Source organism: Brachyistius frenatus, unplaced genomic scaffold (genome assembly GCF_029030835.1).
Source record: "Brachyistius frenatus isolate BFR_SWC_R1_liver_20210118 unplaced genomic scaffold, ASM2903083v1 Contig_16, whole genome shotgun sequence".
Classification (NCBI taxonomy): domain Eukaryota; kingdom Metazoa; phylum Chordata; class Actinopteri; family Embiotocidae; genus Brachyistius; species Brachyistius frenatus.
The window spans coordinates 1872451-1893371 of NW_027210615.1; the positions used below are offsets into that span (position 1 = coordinate 1872451).

General features: G+C 40.8%; 1 protein-coding gene across 7 annotated transcripts in view; it reads right to left on the minus strand.

Moving 5' to 3' along the window:
* The window catches only part of hdac7a (histone deacetylase 7a), a 66170-nt gene continuing 45249 nt past the window's right edge, over positions 1 to 20921 (minus strand). For all 7 annotated transcript variants that reach the window (XM_069693908.1, XM_069693909.1, XM_069693907.1 and 4 more), the window contains 15 exons: positions 20097 to 20300; positions 19141 to 19372; positions 17652 to 17785; positions 17313 to 17433; positions 16854 to 16903; positions 16162 to 16269; positions 14239 to 14294; positions 13394 to 13481; positions 13110 to 13229; positions 12935 to 13032; positions 6513 to 6631; positions 5969 to 6102; positions 3630 to 3711; positions 3150 to 3288; positions 1 to 3042 (listed from right to left, as the gene is read on the minus strand). In XM_069693908.1, coding sequence (XP_069550009.1) covers positions 3000 to 3042; positions 3150 to 3288; positions 3630 to 3711; positions 5969 to 6102; positions 6513 to 6631; positions 12935 to 13032; positions 13110 to 13229; positions 13394 to 13481; positions 14239 to 14294; positions 16162 to 16269; positions 16854 to 16903; positions 17313 to 17433; positions 17652 to 17785; positions 19141 to 19372; positions 20097 to 20300 — 1728 coding nt within the window. In that variant the 3' untranslated portion in view covers positions 1 to 2999. The remainder of the gene's footprint in view (positions 3043 to 3149; positions 3289 to 3629; positions 3712 to 5968; positions 6103 to 6512; positions 6632 to 12934; positions 13033 to 13109; positions 13230 to 13393; positions 13482 to 14238; positions 14295 to 16161; positions 16270 to 16853; positions 16904 to 17312; positions 17434 to 17651; positions 17786 to 19140; positions 19373 to 20096; positions 20301 to 20921) is intronic.

Below are 20921 nucleotides of genomic sequence, written 5' to 3' on the forward strand. Positions count from 1 at the left end.
TGGAATTTTTTTTTTTTTAATCAAGAGGAAATGACAAAAAGTCCAAAATAGACAATCTTTCTATACATACACATGGTAGGAAATTTAAAAGAAAAATAACACAAGTAAATAATAAAGAGTAGCAATGAAACAAAGATTTCAATGTCATGTTAAGAGATACAGAGTTACTGTAAGTCCAGTTAGTTAAAGGTTACCAATACACATACTACTCAATGCATCAAGGCACATGTGACGTGTATTTTGGTCGTGGAGTTTCTATTTACAGTGTCTTGCTTTAAGAAGAAGGTACAAATTACATAAGTAATAAAGGGAATTAAGAGTTGAGGCAATACTGACCTCTACATGAGACAAAAAAAACAAAAAACAGCCACTGGGAATATAATACAGGAGAGGTCATTTACAGTATCTGACAGACACACAAACACTTTAACGTGTGTAAATGCATGTACATAACACACATGAGCATTATGTACTAGTGCACATGCAATTACAAACACGTTCTCTCGCACACTCACACACATCAGACAACATTTACTTCATAGACACCACATGCACCTGCTGGGCATGTTGTATAAGACAGACACAGCATATTGTTTTGGATGCGATCACTTGCTGCTGAGAATACTATGAGCAACAAGAAGAGAGATTTTCTCCGAAATTCCTGCTGGGATAGAGCGGTACTGCAACAACAGTGGGACCTCTGCAGCGACAAAAATCTTAGATTTTGGTATCTGCTGTTTTTCTGTTTAAGGTAAAAGCTTTGAGGCCTTCTGTTGGGCAGGCGATGCCCAGGGTCGGACTAAAACAAACACTCCTGTAGTTTTCTACCTGAATGCTGATAATTCAGCAAATATCTTTCAAACAAAAACCACAACGTGTCTCCATTTAAAATCTGACTGTCTTTAAATGTGACCAGAAGAGTTGAAAATAATATCGCACTGTTAGGCCAATCAAATTATAGAGAATGAACTTGTAAGGAGTTGCTTAGTCAATTAGTTTTCAGTTCCAGGAGAGTTTAGTGTTTCAATTCTAAAATAACAGAGATTTGTACTTTTTTTGGTGACAAATTAGACAAATTTGACTCATCTATCTGCAGCCCTAATCTAAAAACATTAGTACTGGTAATCAAAAGCTAAACTGGTCCATCCTGTCTAAGACACAAGCTTTATTTTGCTACACACTAACCTCCAAACTAAGAAACCTTTGGAATGCAGAGCCCTTACATGCGCCGTTAGCAGGGCGCTAAAAACCCCGGAATAACAGGACGTCTACTTCAAATACAAGCTCAGAGGATGGACTGCAGTGTGGCGTTGTCTAGGCTGATTGTATGACAAGAAAAGTTGCTACTAAGAACAATTACAGAGAAGAGTCTCAGATGAAACAAAAAAACAAAACAACACTCAAGTTCTTCTCCAGCAACAAACAAAACACAATGCGTTAGTTTTTTAATTAGACTGACTCATTTCATAATAAAGAGAACATTCAGACCAGGTCACTGAGCTCAAACACTATACAAAAGACTGCATATGTGATGTTCACCTTAATCCACAGGTTCAAACGTTTGTCTTTTAAAAGCGACATGTCCGTACTGGTCCCTTGTGTTGCTTTCACACAGTCCAATTGCTGAGAGCAGGCGGTTTTAAGGCAGGTTTCTTTGGGTGGTGTCCGTTAAGTGCATTAAGAGTATTGCTGCTATAGAACAATACAATGGTCCTCAGTGGCGCCGCGGCGGAATGAACAATAATAACAAACAATAATATACAATATTCAATACTAGTGGTACATCAATAGTTCGTCACTGCTTTGTACACGTGTGTAGGTTTGTGTATGTGTGTGAGTCTAAGACACTGAACAGCAGTGAAAAAGATAGTCTCGCTCTTAAAATCTTGCCTACTTTTCAGATTAATTTGATAGAAAACTCTACAGTATTTGCTGCCCATACATGTCCTAAGGCTGAGTCATATCTTTGATGAAGAGTGGGAAAAATATAGCAAACACCATTTCATCCAAATCTTCAAAAAAAATATTTAAATAATGTACAGAGAGGATTCTTTTCTTTTTTTTTTTCCCAGAGCTTTGGAATTTCTCATGGTTCACATTATGGAATGAACAGTGCAACAAAACAACAAAGGACAATCACCCTTTCTTTGTTTATACAAAACCACAGTTGTCCATTTTGTGTCTTCATTTTTCATCCATTCCCCTCTTGGTTAGTTCTTTGTTGTCTTTCTTTAGTGGTTAAACTGTGTAATGACATCATTAAAACAGACAATCTCGGCGTCTTTTTTTTCATATTCGTTCTTTATGATGTGGCCACTTCTTCTTTGTTTGATATTTTTGCATTTTATCCATCAAGCGTAAAAAGCTCTCGCCTGATGTCATACAGTAGGTTCAATCAATGTCATTTTTCCATCCCGTTTGGTCGGCGTTTGCTTCCTCTGATACGTGAAGCAATGTGACCAAAGAGCAAAGAATTTATAATCCAAAGTCTCCTTCTGGAACCCGATGTCGGTCTTTAAGGCAAAGTTAAGGCAACGAAACAGCTGCTGGTACATAGTGCTTCAAGAAGAATCAGAGCTGAACTCCACGTCTGAACAAAAAGTTTGTGGTCACGATGCTGTGGCAGTGGACCTCTGAGCACACACCCACGCCCACACACACATACACAATGTCCGTTGTCAGTCAGGAGATGTGAAAAGTCTATTAACTTGGACTGCTCTTTGGTGAGGTTTCACAAGGTTTCTCAGCTGCAGGTAGTGCTGCTGGCTTCAGCCGAGTGGTGACCAGCATTGAGGTGCTCATGTAACGGCAGGTCTGTAGAGGTTCCGCGTCGTGTGTTGGTGGGTGTTTGTGTGTGTGTGAAGAAGGCTAATGGGCGGGGCTCAGTGTCATTCAAAACCGTCCCCTTCAGGTTCACGTGACAGCGCAGGAGATCTGAGGCTACGGGTGGGGCCCAATTCCTGAAAGTGTGCTTCGTGAGGTTGATCGGTTGGGGTCGCCTACATGGAGTCGCTGTCATGCTCCATTGGCTCATCGGAGAGGCTGGAGGAAAGTGTAAAAAACAGACATGAGTGGAGATCTGGGACCGTTAGTGTCAATATGTAGGGTGAAAGAGTGGTTGCATGTGTGTTAATGAATGAGTGCTGTACCTCTTGTTGGAAAGGACTCCCACAGAGAGGGAGGCCAAAGCATTGACGGCATCTGTTTCCTCACAGTCTCGACTCTGAGCAGCCAGGTACGACAGACCCACTAATCCACTGTAGGCCTTCAAATTCTGCCAGTACTGACCTGCAACACACACACACACACACACACACACACACACACACACACACACACACACACACACACACACACACACACACACACACACACACACACACACACACACACACACACACACACACACACACACATGTGTTACTGATATTATAATGCAAATACCAAACTAATCTGGACCTTGTTTGGATTTTAATATCATATCCAAGGGTCAAGTGTTGATTACAACAGCAATAAGAGGGGAGAGGACAAGAAAATGAACATGACAATTGGGATTTATTAAAGGATTAAATGACATTTTAATGAAACAACCACAAAGAACATTTGAAAGAGGTACTAGTGCTGCTCACTGTGTATCTGTATGACTGTCTGCAGGGAGCGGACTGCGTTAGCGTTGGGCTTCTGGAGGAGGACTTCCTCTGGCAGTTGGTCCTGCAGAAAAGAGCCACAGCCATGGAGAAAGTTAATTTTTTTCAAATGCTTGGTAAAGAAGTGATTGAGAGGATATATCAAGTGTTCTGCAGAACACTGTTAACCAAACCAACTTTACTGTATAATAACAATAAATACTGAAAGTAAAAATGGGGTAAATAGTCAACCTGATATCTTACCAAAGCTTGTAATACACCCATCAGTCCACCAGACAATACCGTGTCAGGGTCACGCTTTTACTCGCTTAGGCGTGAAAAGTAAGAGGCCTTCGGTTTAAGCATGAAAAACAATGTGCTTAAGTTTAGGAAAAGATTAGGATTTGGGTTAAAATAAGTAATTTTCCATACTTGACATTACTCAAGTTAAACACATTACATCATGTCCATAACTTACTTATGTTACTTAAGACAAATCCACGTTGACTTTTGCTTTCTCATGGACTCGAACGCTGACCTCCACGGTTTAAGTGTTTGTTTTATCCAACCACCCGCGACCTCTTCCTTACCAGGACTTTATCATTCTTTGTACTTTGTCTCATGACTTCTTTCTATGACCCTGGTTTTACACGCCAATACTTTTCACGCCCAGGCAAGGCAAAATGTGACGCTGACATGGTATCCTCTAGTGGACTGACAGGTATATTACAGGCTTTGTCATGATACCGGGCCGAACTAGTCCATGCTTCGTTCCCCTGCTTGTTGTGCAGGAGCTTTCAAAACCCAATCATTGGTTCCTAATTAAAACTGCAAGCACTGATATGCGGGCCGTTGCACGGTGCACGTCGGGGATCCAGCGGGTCGGGGCGGCTGGCTCCCCGACGTGCAGGACGTGAGGATCTGCATATTCACACTTGCAATTTAAAAAAAATTCTCAATCTCGTTCCTTATTCTTCTTGGCAGCTTTGACATCTTCAAAAACTCATGAAGGTTGGTGCCTGACGCGAGTTTCGAACATCGTTTGACCTTAAACATCAACTTCCAGTGTCACGGCGAAACATCAAACTTAGCGACATCGCCCTGGCTATACTACATACAAAAAATAATTTTGGGTCACTTTTTGGACAACATGCCTTTTTTTGAATATTTTGGACCACATACAGTATGAATTTTTTTTAATCACTTTTAGGAGTATGAACTTTTTCTGAACTGACATGTATGCCTCAAGTGGCAACTTTTATTTTAGTTTTTGTTTTGTATTATTGTTGACCTTTGGTTTGGTATTAGTATGACTGCATTTACAACACAAACCCGAAACCTGCAAACCCACAGAAAAAGTTTTGCATACACTAAACATTACAGGAAGATATTTAATATCACTGCAGACCCCCTTGAAAACACGTATATCTACTATCCAAAGAATGTCTGCGGCAATTTTGGTCACATTTGAATTCATATTTGTGGACGGTGGAGTTATAGGTTGCAGTGAGCCAAAGATTTGTCATAATGCTGTCTAACTCCTGGGAAGATTGGTGGTGCAGTGGTTAGCATTGTTGCCTCTCAGCAAGAAGATTAGGGTTTTAATCCCCCCCTTTGTCATGACTTTAGAAAAAAATCATACATTAGCATGTTGTCCAAATTATGAAAAAAAAAGTCATACTTTAGCAAAAAGTGACCCAAAAATAATTTTTAGGTCACTTTTTGGCCGCCACGGGCACACCGATCAACGAAAACAAATTCTTATGATAACTTTTAATTCCAAACATGTTAAGAGTGCACAGAATAAATTTCAAGTCGGTCTGACAACATTTGTAGAAGTTGGTTAAAGTACAACATGTGTGAATCGCCAAAAATGGCGACTAAAATAAAAATGGCGGACTTCCTGTTGAGTTGACGTAATGGTGCAATGTAACTTTTTTGTACATCTCGGTGTGATACACAAGTCCACCGAATTTCGTGCATGTAGGTAAATGTAGCCGCCGGGGAAACTGTGTAGGGGGCGCTAGCGAGCCCTTTGGCCACGCCCACTCGCGACTCCACTAAAATACGACATCTTTCGCCAGGAGAGATGGGTGTACCAACTTTCATGAGTTTTTAAATATGATAAAGCTGCCAAAAATGCAGTTCTTTGCGGAGAAAAATAAGGAACGAAAACAATATTAATTCTTGGATAACAATAGGGCTTTCGCACTATCGGTGCTCGGGTCCTAAGTATTCCGCTCACCCTGGAAAAAATTTCAGCACTGAATATAAATGCTTTCAATGTCGGGTGACCCGGAAACAAACATCTAAAAAGAACTGCATTTCCCAGTATGCCATACCTGTTTGCCCAGGAGTGCACTGACGCAGGCTTCAGATGCGTCACAGATAGCTGTGAGGTCATGACCTCCTTCAAGGGCCAAAACCAGACGACCTCCTGCTAGAGACATCAGCTGGCGAGTAAGGAAGCCAAAACCTGTGGTGCACACACACAAAAATGTTCACATGAAGTAGGAACCATGCAAAAACCAGTAAAGCTTGGCAGGTGAGCTGCAATCATCAGAGCACTGGCTGGCTTTACCAAAGAGAGTTTTGCTATAATTTCCAATATCCTATGAAAACATACATATATTTTTACCATTTAGATCCTCCCACAGCAACGTACCAACTACTAATGACTATAATTATGGTTACATCAGTGATGAAGTAGGGCACGGAAGACAGCACAATCCTGCTCTTTGGTCCATGCTTGACAGGAGCTGTAATAATCTATTAATATCTCAGAATCCCCAAAGGGCCCCAAAGTAAAGTTCTTGCTAAAAACAAGCCGTTGAGGTAAAGATTGGAAGACAGACAGTTCAGTCTGTGGTGGAGAACCGTGCATACATTTGGCGGAGACCTTGTACCCTCCCAGCGGTGCGGGGTTTCCCTCAGCAGCATCGAACCCAGCTGACACCAGAACGACGTCCGGGGAGAACTCCTGGGCGATGGGCATCACAACAGACCTGTTGGGACACACACAAAGAGTCGAATGTCACTTCTAGGGACTGGGAAGAGATGGTTCTACTGGCTCCTACCGGCTTCAAATGGAAACTAGTCTTTAAAAGGTAACCCAAATGTAAAATCGTATTTTCTCTTTTTACTACTCATGTAGATGAAATGACTGCTGTGTTTTGTCATGTAATGACTGCTCTACTGCAGTTTTGTGTGATCTACTGGCTGTAACGTACCTTTTAAAGTAACCCAACCATTTAAATTACATGTGTATTGTCTTTTATTTTTTGCACATTTGCATCTTAAGTATATAGTAAACTAAAAAAAATAGCAGGAAACTTGCAAACGCAGAATAACACAGAGTGTCCTATTTTGGTTCCGGCGCAAAGCTGCTCTATGTGCGGATTCAAGTGAATTTGCATTATGGTAAAGTGCAGGGAGCTTTTTTCTGTGCTTGCATGGAGTTGCTGTTTTCGTAGCTAAACATGAACCTACACTGCACTACAATGTGTCAGTAAAGATGCACTTGTGTACAAAACAATTTTCAGTGGTGTGCTCATGAACAGACCTACAGTATCTAAAATCCCAGAGAGGTTTGGTGGATGTCCGATGTATTTAATCTCACTTATATAAATAATTAAAACAAGATTTTGTTTAAATGCAACCTTCTGATTCAGTTAATCATATAATAAAATCAGGCTGACTCTGGTCTATTAAATTGGATGTGAATCAGGCAGTTCGTCCACATCATTACGCAGTAGGCAATCTTCTAATGCAACACCTCGACACCCTCAAAACCCGTGACACTCCCAGCTGAGACTGTTGAGGCTGCTACCTCCTCCACTGGCGGGAGTATCTCGGTTGTAGAGGAGCTGATTTAATTGTCAATGATTGAAGTCAACTGTAACACACATAATTATCCATTTCTCCTATACTTTACCACGGCACCACGGATGAACTTGCATTTGTGTTCACGAAATTACCTAAAAAGTTGGCCACACCTACATGTGCACAGTATGTGTTCTTCTAGTCACAGAAAGAGAGAGTTCCTACACAAGGTACAATTGTGAACTCTGAAGAGTTACACGTTTTTTTCCTAAGAAAAAAACTCTAATGCCTTAGAGCGGCTTAGATGTAGCTCTGCACCTTTGCCTTCATTCAGTACCCGTGGATGTATAAGTATGCAAATAGTCCCTGTGTTGTCTCTATCCACCCCTCCACTGCTTGTCTGCAGCTCAGAAAGCCCCATCCTGCAAGTTGATGAGATTGGTTCAATAGGTATGTGACAAATTAAACCTGGGCTGTCTGATTCATTGCAGTTCCAAAGTGGAAATGCTCAGCCACGGTGTTGACTGCTTATTTCACTCATGATACACCTTCTAGCGTATATAAAACACAGTATGGACATGTTCAAGGTTAAAAACCAGGGGTTCTTATTGTGCAAAAAGTCTGCAGTCAACATGGAGTAACTGTAAAACAGCAACTAATATACTCATATAAGCGTCCCCTGCATTGCTGTATTAACACCACTGAGACATCACGGGGAAGTTAAATTGTATTGAACACAGGTTAAAAAGGAAATACATACTTTGAAGAAGCCGGACAAAAGCACACTTTAACAGTGTCCATAGAGATTGAACTTTCACAAGCAGTTGCAGCCCACACCTCAGTTGATTCAGTGGTTAATAAGTCACTGACAAACTCTAACATGGATTTATTTAATCTGTTTGTCCCTAATATTTAGTGAAATGTAGCTGTTTTCAACTCAAACTGGGCATTTCCAAACTGGGCAGTCTACTGGAGATGACAAATATTTATGATCCAATCAAAAGAAGTCATTAACATGACAAGTGAAACCAAGGTTTGGCTGATCCCAGACTCAGCAGCTGAACAGAGCTGACAAAGGACTATTGTTTTCTCTGTTGGAGAAGCTGCATAGCCTCGAGTGAGACACGTCTGCTCGACAAAGTCATATTGTTCTGTCAGCTCTAATAGCTGCACAGATGAAAATGTCCTTGATGCTATTGTTATTTGGAAGAAAGCAGTGCTGTCCTGAGGTGGAGGGAGGCTAGCCTCTGCGGCTTGTTGCTGTCGGCGAAGTTCAAACCCGCACTGTTTGAGTCTGTTTCCCATTAGAGGCTTGTCACTCTCTTCACGTCATTGACAACACAGAGAGAAGAGGAAAAGCAGTCCATCTGGGATCCATTTACCTTCATTATTCTGCCTGGGGACTTTGGAGACCTCCCTCCCTCCCCTTCATCCACACACAAACACACATATGTAAGCACACATGCCCATATCCAAACACATAGCGCTGTCATGACTGCATGCAGATGGACAACATGAGCTCATAGACAAAGATGAGGATACACAGAGATAAAACACACAAACATGCTCCAGAATGAGCATATACCTGCAAATGTCCAACATAAAGACATATACAACTCACGTAGCGGAAGTAATCTGTCATCATGTCGGTGGTGTTAAGTTTTGTTTCACCAAAAGAATCCATAAAGCAGGCCTAAACGTTATCTTCACGATATGGACATGAAGAAAGAGCTTGCAAACACGCCTCACACACACACACACACACACACACACACACACACACACACACACACACACACACACACACACACACACACACACACACACACACACACACACACACACACACACACACACAACCGCAAAACCCAACCCCACCTCCCCTGTAGACCCATTAAAGCTGCCACGGTCCCCCCAGAGAGAGAAACTGCAGACAAACTAATGGAAAGATGGAGGGAAGGAGGGGAGGCGGAGGAGAGGAGGGAACGCTTATTAAAGATCAATCAAGGGAGGACAGGAAGAGGGCGAGAATGTGTGTGTGTGTGTGTGTGTGTGTGTGTGTGTGTGTGTGTGTGTGTGTGTGTGTGTGTGTGTGTGTGTGTGTGTGTGTGTGTGTGTGTGTGTGTGTGTGTGTGTGTTGGGTGGTGGTGAGGGTTTGGGGTGATGGAAAATAAGGGGGGTGAGAGTGAAGGATAAGGTGAAAATGCAACAAAGCTCTCCCTCTGAAGCTGAAGCACTCACAAACTTTAACCCATAAAATGCATTCCATAAAACAGCCTCCACACTTTGTTTTTTTTCCGCAGAGCCTTCAGACATTTGAAAACTTTATTAATTACTTGTGCAAGCCATGGGTGGGGGTCTTTTAGATTTTTACTTCATAAAAAGAAAAATGCTCTTTTTAAGTAGTTAAGGCAAAGAACCTCCCCATTAGGGCCTTAAAAGAGATTATGTAGACCGACAGGCTAATCATGATAATAATAATAGCAATCCTCACGAGACATTTTCTTTTAAAACTGCTCAAAATGATTTCAGTGAGTGCAACACAGTTATTTACTTATTTTGAACCTATTCTCTAAACATACAGATATATTAACAGCTCTTTTCTGGTCATACAGGCTTTAAAATATTTTTCTAAAGTGACAAACTGATATACGAGCTGGCTTTGTTTCACAATTGTTATAGTTCAGTCAGACAACTTCACATTTGAAATATTTATTGCTGCAGCAGAACATAGTTCGAGTTTGGCGTCTCGGCTTTGGCCTTATCACTCCCTGTAGATGTAATTACTTGGAGGAATTGGAAAGTGATGACTTAATAACTGAACCTCCCTGTGGCTGCAGGTGGATGTTGGGTGGGGCTGAACGTGTATGCGGCAGTCTTGACGCAGGGCAGCAGTGTCGTTGGCGGGCGAAAGCGTGAGAGGGGAAATTTTTACAGCTTAAATAGATCATCAAAATTGGGAGGGTGTGTTCGTTTTTGATGATTATATTACATGATGCAGAGCAGCTTGAGTCGACTGCATGAACGAGCTCGCAAATTATAGTAGTAAATTATGTCAGTGTTTCATAACCACATTTCAGGAATCTTTTCACAAAGTATGTTTACATGTACTGTATATATACCGTATGAATATTGGCTAATATCAGAATTTATTGATAACAATTTATAATATCGTATTAGTTTTGGCCCTAAAAATCCACTATCAGTCAGCTGTACTTTGAATGGGTTGATGATTGGTAAAATATTAGGCCTAGTCAGTGGGCTACACAATTAAACTGCACTATTCATCTGTCTTCCAGGTGGCTGAGACACTAACCATGCAATTGCAAAAACCTCCGTTGACAACCATCTTTGTTGAATTTCTTCTTCTATCCACATTTCTTTTTCATCTGTGCAGGAGGCAAGTTCTGTTTTTCTGTTTTACTGCATTGGTACAAATGTATTTCTATTAGCATTCACTTGGAATCTGTCAATCCCGACTCAGCTCACACCGTAACGTCAGTATGACTTTATATCATCAGCATTATTATTATTTTCTACAACGGAGCAGACAATTATCTGAATAGATTTAAAGTGGTGAACTCTCAACATCTGGGCATCCAGGCAGATTAAATCAAATAGAGAATTCCTCACAACTTACATTAGGTTCACATTTGAATACGCGGCCATTTGACCGGCATTATTACCATTGAACTTGAGGCGGCACGTCCTTCTCTATTTTCCTGAAATCTGTTGACTTTGGAGAATGTTTTAAACATTTTCCTTTTTTAAATTTGAAACTAAACAGTAATTTTCTGTATTTCATTATGATATCAAGCTCTGGAAGGTCCAAACCTCTCTCTCACTGCAAACACACAGAAACTCTTAAAACTTCTAAAACTTTGGGGAGGTCTTTCACCATGAAAACCAAACAATGAAGCCAGCATGACCCAGTCCACCATGGGCCAAATTAGATTTTATATTTTGGGCGGAGAGAACTGAAAACGTCATGTTAGGCAATTCAATACACACAATATACACATTATAGAAAAGGTCATATCTAAATCTGGCTATCAAATCTCATTTGCTCATTTGATAGGACAACATACAAACAGATGGCTAATGAATATTTGACATTTTCTCTTGTATAGCAAATAAAAAATTGTAAAAGATTAGATTTGGGTAAAATTGAATGTGTTACTGCCATCAATGTTTTCTGTTCAATCTCAAACACACTGGGTACTGGGTGCACTCCCCCCCCCCCGCCCTCTCCCACTTTGAATTATTACCATTGTTAAATCTGTCTCTCTGCTGCTTTGCTCCATATAAAGGTCAGAGGTCAGGATCATGCACACAGTGCCAGTCCTGAAACAAGCAGGGAATCAGTGTTTGGCTAAATACCATCAAAGAAGTTTTCCTTAGTCTCCCTAATAAACAGGATTATGAGAATAAATCACACAGAGAAGGAGCTTGTGTTACTGTATACTGAAGGTGGCAGGTCTTTTGCAATTTGCATTCTTGAGTATGTTTGAAGTTGCATGCTTGTACTGTATATAAACATATGCATGCTTGCGTGCATGTGCACAGTTTTCCCCCCCTTATGTCTGCCACCTCGTCTCTCTGCCTCCTTTTCCAGTAACCGTGCGGTTTCCTTGGGGTTGGATGCACCAGACAACCAAAAAGCCCACACGACTGAAACTTTATTGGTGCTAAACACCCACCAGTGACAATTATCCAACCCACCAGCAGGAAGTAACGCTCCGCAATCTGTCAAACACAAGACCTGGAGACCATTTACTGTAAAACATCTGAGGTTATTGGAAACAGGGAGCGCCAGACACATGCTGCCCAAATGACAAGGATTATTAATTACGTAAGAAGTACGTCAGAGGCTATGTGAAGCTGAGTCTCTGATCAGCTAGTGTGTTTGTTGTGGCTCAGTGAAAAGGAAATTGTTTGATTACAGCACTGAATATCCTTATCCGGATCAATCAGAACTGGATCACAGGTGGTGGGAAAACTATTGTAGACTTTTTGACTGTTGCCTTAAACTCCACATCCTCAACATGAATTAAAGACTTTCAATATGTTTTAACTTCCACAGCATGCTGAAACAAAGAAAAATAGTTTTTGCTCATTTTCTAAACACTTTGAATTGTTTTTATTCTTCATGGAAAAGGAGCTACGGCAAAACGGTTAAAAAAAAACAACAACATTGTTTTAATGTAGCCAATTGAATCTGAGAACTAATAGACAGACGAGTAACAACTTAAAGAACGTAATGTAGTGTAATGAACGCAAATACTTCCATAAAGAGTACTAAGGGTGAGTGACAATCACGTGAATTATAATCATATTCACCGTGGTAACAAGATCTCAACCCAGCTGAACCACGAAATATAGATTTTGTTGCATCATGAGATAGTGTTCATCCCTACAGAGTAATTTGTCACCCATCTCGCTTGTCCTGTAAGCTTGTGTTTGAACAGAGCAGGAGTTGGTTGTACCTGAATGCAGCGAGGTACTCAGCATCTCCCATCGGTGGGTCCAGTCCTCCGGTCCACGCCACATTCACGTTGAAGCCCTCACCGGCTCCAGAACCGACCTAAACCCAAAGCTTTACTTAGTTGGATTTAATTCTTGTGGTACTATTGGATACAAAGTGTCCTGGGTGTCACTCACCTCCGCTGGCGACCCACTGCCAGGAAAGAAGTTGCCATCGTCATAGCGATGAAGCGAGATGTAGAGCACGCTGGAGTCGCTGTAAAAGATCTCCTGGGTGCCATTACCATGGTGAACATCCTGACCAGGCAATGAATTATTAATAGAATAATTAGAAGATCCACAGGAAATAAATTCACAGATATGCTCTGAGGACAAACAAGTATGACAGGAGTCTCACAGTGGCTCCTTATTTATATAAACATCAGCAGTAGTATGAGTCCAGAGTCAATAAGACATCTTACCCAGTCAACAATGAGGATCTTGCTGACGCTGAGCTTGTGTTGGAGCTGCTTAGCAGCGATGGCCACAGAGTTGAAGTAACAGAAACCCCTAATAGACACATACAGAGTGTGAAGTTTAAAGACAGAAGACTTTAATAGAAACGAAAAAAAAACACTGAATGTCTCTTAGTATAGGCATGTAACATCAGGAGGCATCTGACTGGTCCTAAACTCATCCTGCAGCATGAAAATGACTCCAAACACACATCCGGAGTATTGAAGAACTAGCTTCACTGACAAAAACCGGCATGGAATCCTGTAGCAGATGGTATTGCCCAACATAGACCTGATCACAACCAGCCTGCATCGACAGAAGAAATGTAGCAAGCTCTTTAATATGCTTGAAACAATCTGCAGTATGTGTACCGGGGGAGAAGGTGATGTTTTAATGTTAAAATGTTTTTCCATCCTCCCCAAGAACAGTATTCGTTAAAATATTTTTTGGAAAACATATTTACTTTTCTTTTCTTAAAGACCTCACATTTGTGCAGTACTTCATGCCAAAAATGTAAAACAGAGAACAATACAGTGGCTGTACAGGATTATCTTCAGGATAGATGAGTACAAAAAAAAACAAAAAACAACACGAATTCAAAAAACACTATCTTCTGAATTTTGTCCACTTTGTCTTCCTCCACGGAGAAGCTGCTGACAGTACAGTAAGAATAGGAAAACTAACTGTGGTCAGGCTGAGCATCTGCCTCACACACACACACACACACACACACACACACACACACACACACACACACACACACACACACACACACACACACACACACACACACACACACACACACACTTACATTGGGTTGGAGGGGTCTGCGTGATGCCCCGGTGGTCTGACCACAGCAAAGCCATTCTGTGTAGAAGAGGAAGATGCCGTTAGTGTTTCACTGAATGTGATGAGCTAAGTGTAAAGTTAAGAAAATACAATCCTTCTACTTTACTGGTTTTTATGATGTACGGGAATGTAAAAGATTAAGAGCACATGAATGAAGAAACCTCCCGCTTACTTGCACAATCCCCCTGCCAAAATTCACAATGTGTCTTTTTGAGGTTGACTGAAAGGTCTCTAACAGAAAGAGTGGCTGTTTCCTGCTTTGCATGAAGTTTGCTTCCATCAGTGTTCCTTGTGTTTATAGATGTACAGTAGGTTTCCATTCTTCCATTTAAATAACCCTGAATCCCTGCATTGATTTGGTTTGAAGCTCAATCTCAGTTTTTATAAACCAATGAGGTGAATCTGGTCAACCATTGTGAATCATTGTTATTATCCCACATGACAATACTAAAAGCGTAACAGAAGAAATTTCATGAACACACCAGATGATTATATGTTCTGGCAATGTTTGACCACAACAGATGCTTTTTGTGATACTTCTTATGTTGCCTTGTAAATTAGTATGTATAGTATACACTGCCTACAACATGTATAGTTTCTGGAATGGAGGTACTGGAGTGGTTCCACTGTGGTTGTGGTGCAGTGCAGCGGTGATTTCTGTTTGCTATTTTGGGGTTTTGTTGGAGGTCAAAACCTTTTGGATTAAACTTGCCAGCCACAAAATTCTTTTTACTAATGTTTACATTTGACCATTTAGAATAACAAAAAAAGAGAATCATTTCATGTTTATTTCTGGACTTTTAACAATTGCAAAGAGGAAAGGAAGAAAATTGAGCCCACCGTGAGACAGGAAAATTCTTCCTTCAAACTCATTCATCTTTGAAGTGGTTAGAGAGTCCTTAGGCAGGGGAGGAACTTTGATTTGCCTGAAGTTGATGTTTCTCTCTGACCTTTAACGTATAGGAACAACCACTCCAAAAAGAAGCTACCAGCTCCAAAGTTACAAAGCTGTTGTTTATTGTGTAAGTTTTGACTTACTGACATCATGATAGCCATACCTTCTAATATTATAACTATATAGTAACCTTTATTACATCCATCATTATTGCTGACATACGAGGTGTGATCAAAAAATTTATTCTTGTTGGGCATGAATAGTACGCAGCACATGTAGCAATGAGGAAGCAATAACTTTCGAGTAAGTTACATTCAAGTTTTTGTAGCGTTTGCGTTGCTTGATAAAAATCAGCACCTCTGCTATATGGTTTTTTTGACTAGGAGTAAAAGTGCATTTGCAATTTCAACATGGAGTTGAAACTTGAGCAGAGAGTGCACATCAAATTTGATGGATGAGATGAAGGATGAGAAACTTTTGATGTTGACGAACCTAAGTGCCATCGCGTCACAGTTCGAGACGTTTGCACTGACTGTTTTCCCTCAGACGTCACAGTAGAACTCGGTGTTGATTCCTGAACTGATGAGCCTTTCTCGTTCTTGGACAGTGACGTTCTGACACTCTTAAACAGGAATGTCACTCAAAACACCTCGCCCGCCTCATTGCTTCATTGACAAAGGCTTTCCGAAGCATTTCAAGGGTATCCGTTACCAATTCCAGAGTTTGACACACCAGACTTTGACTACATAGCAGTTTTGTTAATGCCTCAGTTGTCATGATGTCATGATTACTACTAAGGCAGGTGATCTAAACTAAAGCTGCAAAAAAAAAGGAATGAAAACTTGGGAGTTGAGACAACGAAATCTATTCACTTCCTCATTTCTAACCTTGCGTGACCTGGGGAAAATTACGTTTGTGTTCCTCTTGTGTCTGAGTCTTTGACACTGTACCACGTCAAGTATTGAATGACTGCAGCGTTTAGCTTCTTACCTTTAGCTCTCCTTTGCCCACTCTGAACGACAGCTCAACGACGCTGCCTGCCGCCATGCGTGACGCCGTGGAGGTGTGCGACTCATTCCAGATGGTGTCATTATCAACCTGTCAATCAAAAGACGAATGATGAAGAGAATTAAAACAAACATATCCACACTTACACATAAATGTGATATTATCTTTTATTTTTATTGCTCAGTAAATCCTGGCTATCTCGAAAACAAACTCTGTGAAAGAAAACTTTCTTGCATGGATGTTACTAAAGAGAAAAAAATGTCACTTAAATGCCAGATCCATATTTGCCAGTAATTTTCCTTTCCATTCTGTTTTTTTCTGTCCTCTGTTTGTTCACAAACTGGCATGGCTGTCCATCTGGCTCGGACAATGAAATCCGAGGCATTTCTTTCATCCCTGGTCACGGACATGTTGTTCTCATTAGTCTGACTTGTCATGGTTCGACACGGACTGTCAGGCGAACGTTAGCATCGGGCCGAGCCAGCTCTCTTTCCCTCTTTATTATCCTTTCTTTATTTCTGTCTTTCTTGTCATTTTCTTGCGCTTCTCTTTGTTGCTTTTCTTTGAAACAGTATCATCTTTCATCAGTGCAGTGATTGTGGTGGATTGTGGTGCATTCATTAAGAGCTTTAGGAGAATTAGGAACACAAATAGAGATGCGTGTTTGCTCTTACCCCGACACCACCGCATGGCAACATCACAAACATCCTTTGAGAGAGGATTCCTGAAACAATAGAAACACAAACCTTCATTTATTTAAAAAAATATGTACACAAAACAAGTTTTTCTTATGTTTGTTAGAATAATAAAAAAAATTCTATTAGGGCTAATAGAAAAACAAAAAGCTACTGTGATTACTTTGAATAACCTGCCTACAATTACATTATTTAGACCATGAGAGAACTCTTGTTATGCGGCTGTATGTAGCTCCATCACAAATTTACAATATCTTCTTAATTTAATTAACATAATTCGAGGACAAAACTACTGTCAGAATTGTAAAACAATTGGAGCACTGGTTTTATTGTTCTTCCTGATCACTTTTAATCCGGATCACTGGATATTCTTTTCAAATCACGATTCGGCTCAGAAAAAATAGTTTTATAAATCCGTCAGTCGGAGAAGTGGCATACCGGCCAGTTTACGGTTGTCCAGTTTGAGTCTGTTCAGCGGGTTGGTGCCGTACAGCAACACATGGCGCTCTGTATGGACGGACTGCAGCTCCTCCAGAGTGGCTTTACGACCCCGAATACTCTGTATGGGGATATAACATCTCTTCAAATATTTCTATATAGAATATTTTAGGCAGAAAGAGACAAAACACACCTACATTGCAGCCTTGAGGGCCAGGAACAGGACATCATGTTAGAAATCATATACATATGGATAATTTATACAGTGTCTTAGCAAATTTTGCACCTCCCTAGCAACATTACTGATGCAGTATCATGTGTGTGTGTTGCGTGTTGTACCTCACACTGTCCCCTCAGTCCTCTCTCCTGTAGTCGGGACCAGATGCTCTGTATCCTCCCAGCATGCTCTGGGTGACTGCTGTTATCTCCACACGTACATTGGTGCTTTAGCATTTGAGAGTCATACACTAGGCCTGCACACACACACACACACACACACACACACACACACACACACAAAATAATTTACATCAACATTTTATACAAATTATGCAGCTGGACACGTATTTATTTTTCATATGTTTATAATCAACATAGTTATGGCATTTGGGGTTTTATTGCCACTTATATCTGCTTTATAACTTTCCAAGACAGAAACATTTCTATGTTGGTAGGTTTCTATTTTGTTTTACAGTTCTTCAGTCCTTCAAGAGGCCTGAGAAGGACAGGGACAGAAAATTAAAATCATTTCTTTAATTTGCTTCGTATTAGACAAGTATTAGACTAACACCTACAAAGTTTTTTCAGACTTTAATTGCTTATGATCCCAAGGACTGAAATTTTTGGAATAATGTGGATTAACAAATGCTCTGTCACTGCCAACCCAGTTCTACCTCGAAAATAATGTTTTTGGGCCCTCAATAGACATTTTGAGAAATCAGTGTATCCGCTTAATAGCTGAGAGATAGATGAGAAGATTTGTACCACTCTTTTGACTGTGCACTAGCTAGAAACAGCAAGCAATCATCTTAGCTTAGCTTAGTTTCGCACACAGGTGAAAAGCAGTAAGGGAACAGCTGCTCAAGTTCCATCTAATGTTTAAAAATCTGCCGATCAGCAATTTGTGGTTTCATCAAGAGAAATGATTACTGGGTAAGACCAGCGAGTTTATGGAGTACGGTGGACACCTGCAACATAAGAGTGACACCAATTATCTCATCTAACGCTCAACAACAAGGCAAATAAGCCTATTCCCCAGAATGTTAAATTCCATCCATCCATCCATTATCTATACCCGCTTTATCCTGAACAGGGTCACGGGGGGCTGCAGCCTATCCCAGCTCACTTTGGGCGAAGGCAGGGTTCACCCTGGACAGATCGCCAGTCCATCACAGGGCCAAGAATGTTAAATTACAATGTTTAAACTATACAGTTTTATACTTGCCTTTAACCAAACTACAGAGTATTTTTGCAATTACAGCTTTAATTGTACTGTGAATTTGCTCTTTTGTTTCTAAGTTTCTTCTTTATTTATTGTTCACATTTTAAAATCATCCTTCCGTGACGTACCCTTCAGATGGACAGTAATTCCTGTCGTATCCGAGACATTTACCACTGCTGGTCAGCACATGGTGCTCCTGTTGCTGCTGTGAGTTTATGAAATGTATTTCTTTTCCGATAGGATGAATATTTCTGGGGGTAGTTTATGAATTATGGAATGAGACTATGGAGGTTGCGATTAGTGTCATAACGCCTGAGCCACCAACTCACCCAGTATTTGAAATGTAGTTCCGAAAATTATAATACTGTTAAAGCATGTGTGACTCACCCGTGGTGAAGCGCGGCTTGCTGCTGGAGTCCTGTGCGGCCAGGCTCAGGGGTTTCTCAGGCAGGGTGAGAGAGGTGGAGGCTGGGGAAGACTGTGTACGTGACAGCGGCCGATGGACACCCAAACCACTCCCGACCCCGGCACCGCTGCTGACGCGTAACATGGGCACTGCCAGGGTCTCCATTTGTCGATGCAGCTGTTGAAGCTGCTTCTGCTGTTCCCATAGCAACGACTAGTGGCAGTGACACATATGGAGAGTCATATTAAGTCATATATATATATATATATATATATATACATAGTATATATATACATAGTAGACATTATATTATTGTTCAATATTATGAAGACAAAAGAAGACAAAGTTACATGTTAGAAACTCTGGAGCAGAAACATTTAGCTGCATTGTCATCCATATGGTACGCAGCTGTACAACTTTCTATCGAAGTGATGTATTTTTTATCCTGATTTTATGTGATGGAAGTCACAGAACCCGCTCCAGCAGCCTAATATCAATAAAATCTGAGATTGTTTCATTTTTCCATTCTGACCTGATCCGTACCATGAAGAACAATGTAGATCAGTCAGTGTCAAGTATACTGCTAAATCTGGAAGCCATTTTTTTTACTCTTTTTAAAAAAAAATTCTTTTAACTTTTCCTTTAACCGGACCTGACTCCTGACAATGTGGTTTGTCTGATCAGTGACTGACAAATTCTCTGAACGAATAATAGCTCAGCTTACAGTACATGCACCCTGTCATCATAACGTTCTGAAATAACCACTTTGTTGTAATGAGTACTTGTTAAACCACAAAACCCTGCAATAGCAACTAGGATCATATCAGTGCAAGAGTTAGGACGCCATCTACCGGACTGTTGGATGAAGAACAGTCCTGTTGTATTCCATCAACCTGCTTTTTTGTGCGTGTGAGTGTGTATTTGTGTCTTAAATTACCTGGTTGAGTATGAGTGCATGTTGCAGGTTTATTTGCTCTTCATGGGTCTTGGATGCTGTTGGCTCCGCCTCCCTCAGAGACTCCGCCCTCACTCTGCTGTGATAGGTCGGCTCCGTGGGTGATGACCCACCACCTTCCTCTGAGTCCATATCCTCAGAAGGGATCTGATGCAGTCTGGGCTTCTCGCTGGGCTTGGACATCAGCTGAACATGGACATACACACACATTCAAACTTTATTAGACAGTAAACAATTTTGCAAAACGCAGATAAATATAAGTCCACTATCACAAAAATCGGATTCAGATGAAAGCATGATGGAGTAAAACTTGTAGAAAAAATACAGACAGAGGAATTGAGAAGCACCTCAGCACATTGTTGATCTAGTGCTGATGTTTCTCATGAGATGTAACAGTAACCTACAACTTACACATTTTTTCGGACAATATTGAACCGAGACGAGGTGCACTTAACAAGTGAGGGTAAGATGAGTGTAAATTTGAGGTGCTTAGTGAAAAACCTGCCTTTGAGGTCATAATTAGCAAAAGCTGGTGAAGCTTGATGTCAGAGAAAAGACATCTCTATGCAAAAATTTAACAGCGTTTCAATGTTTAAACTGTAGTGTCAAGATCTAAGATTGTTGATCCACTTTGGGATTGTTGTGGTAAGAAGGTTAACTACAAGAATCTCAAGAAAGCTTTGAATATCAGTAGTAGTTCCACATTTAAGCAAGACTTTTCAAAATTCTATGTCCAAATCTCACCCCACTTCCAGCATCAATCAGAAATAAGGGAGTCACACGTATGAGCGCAAAAGACCAACATGG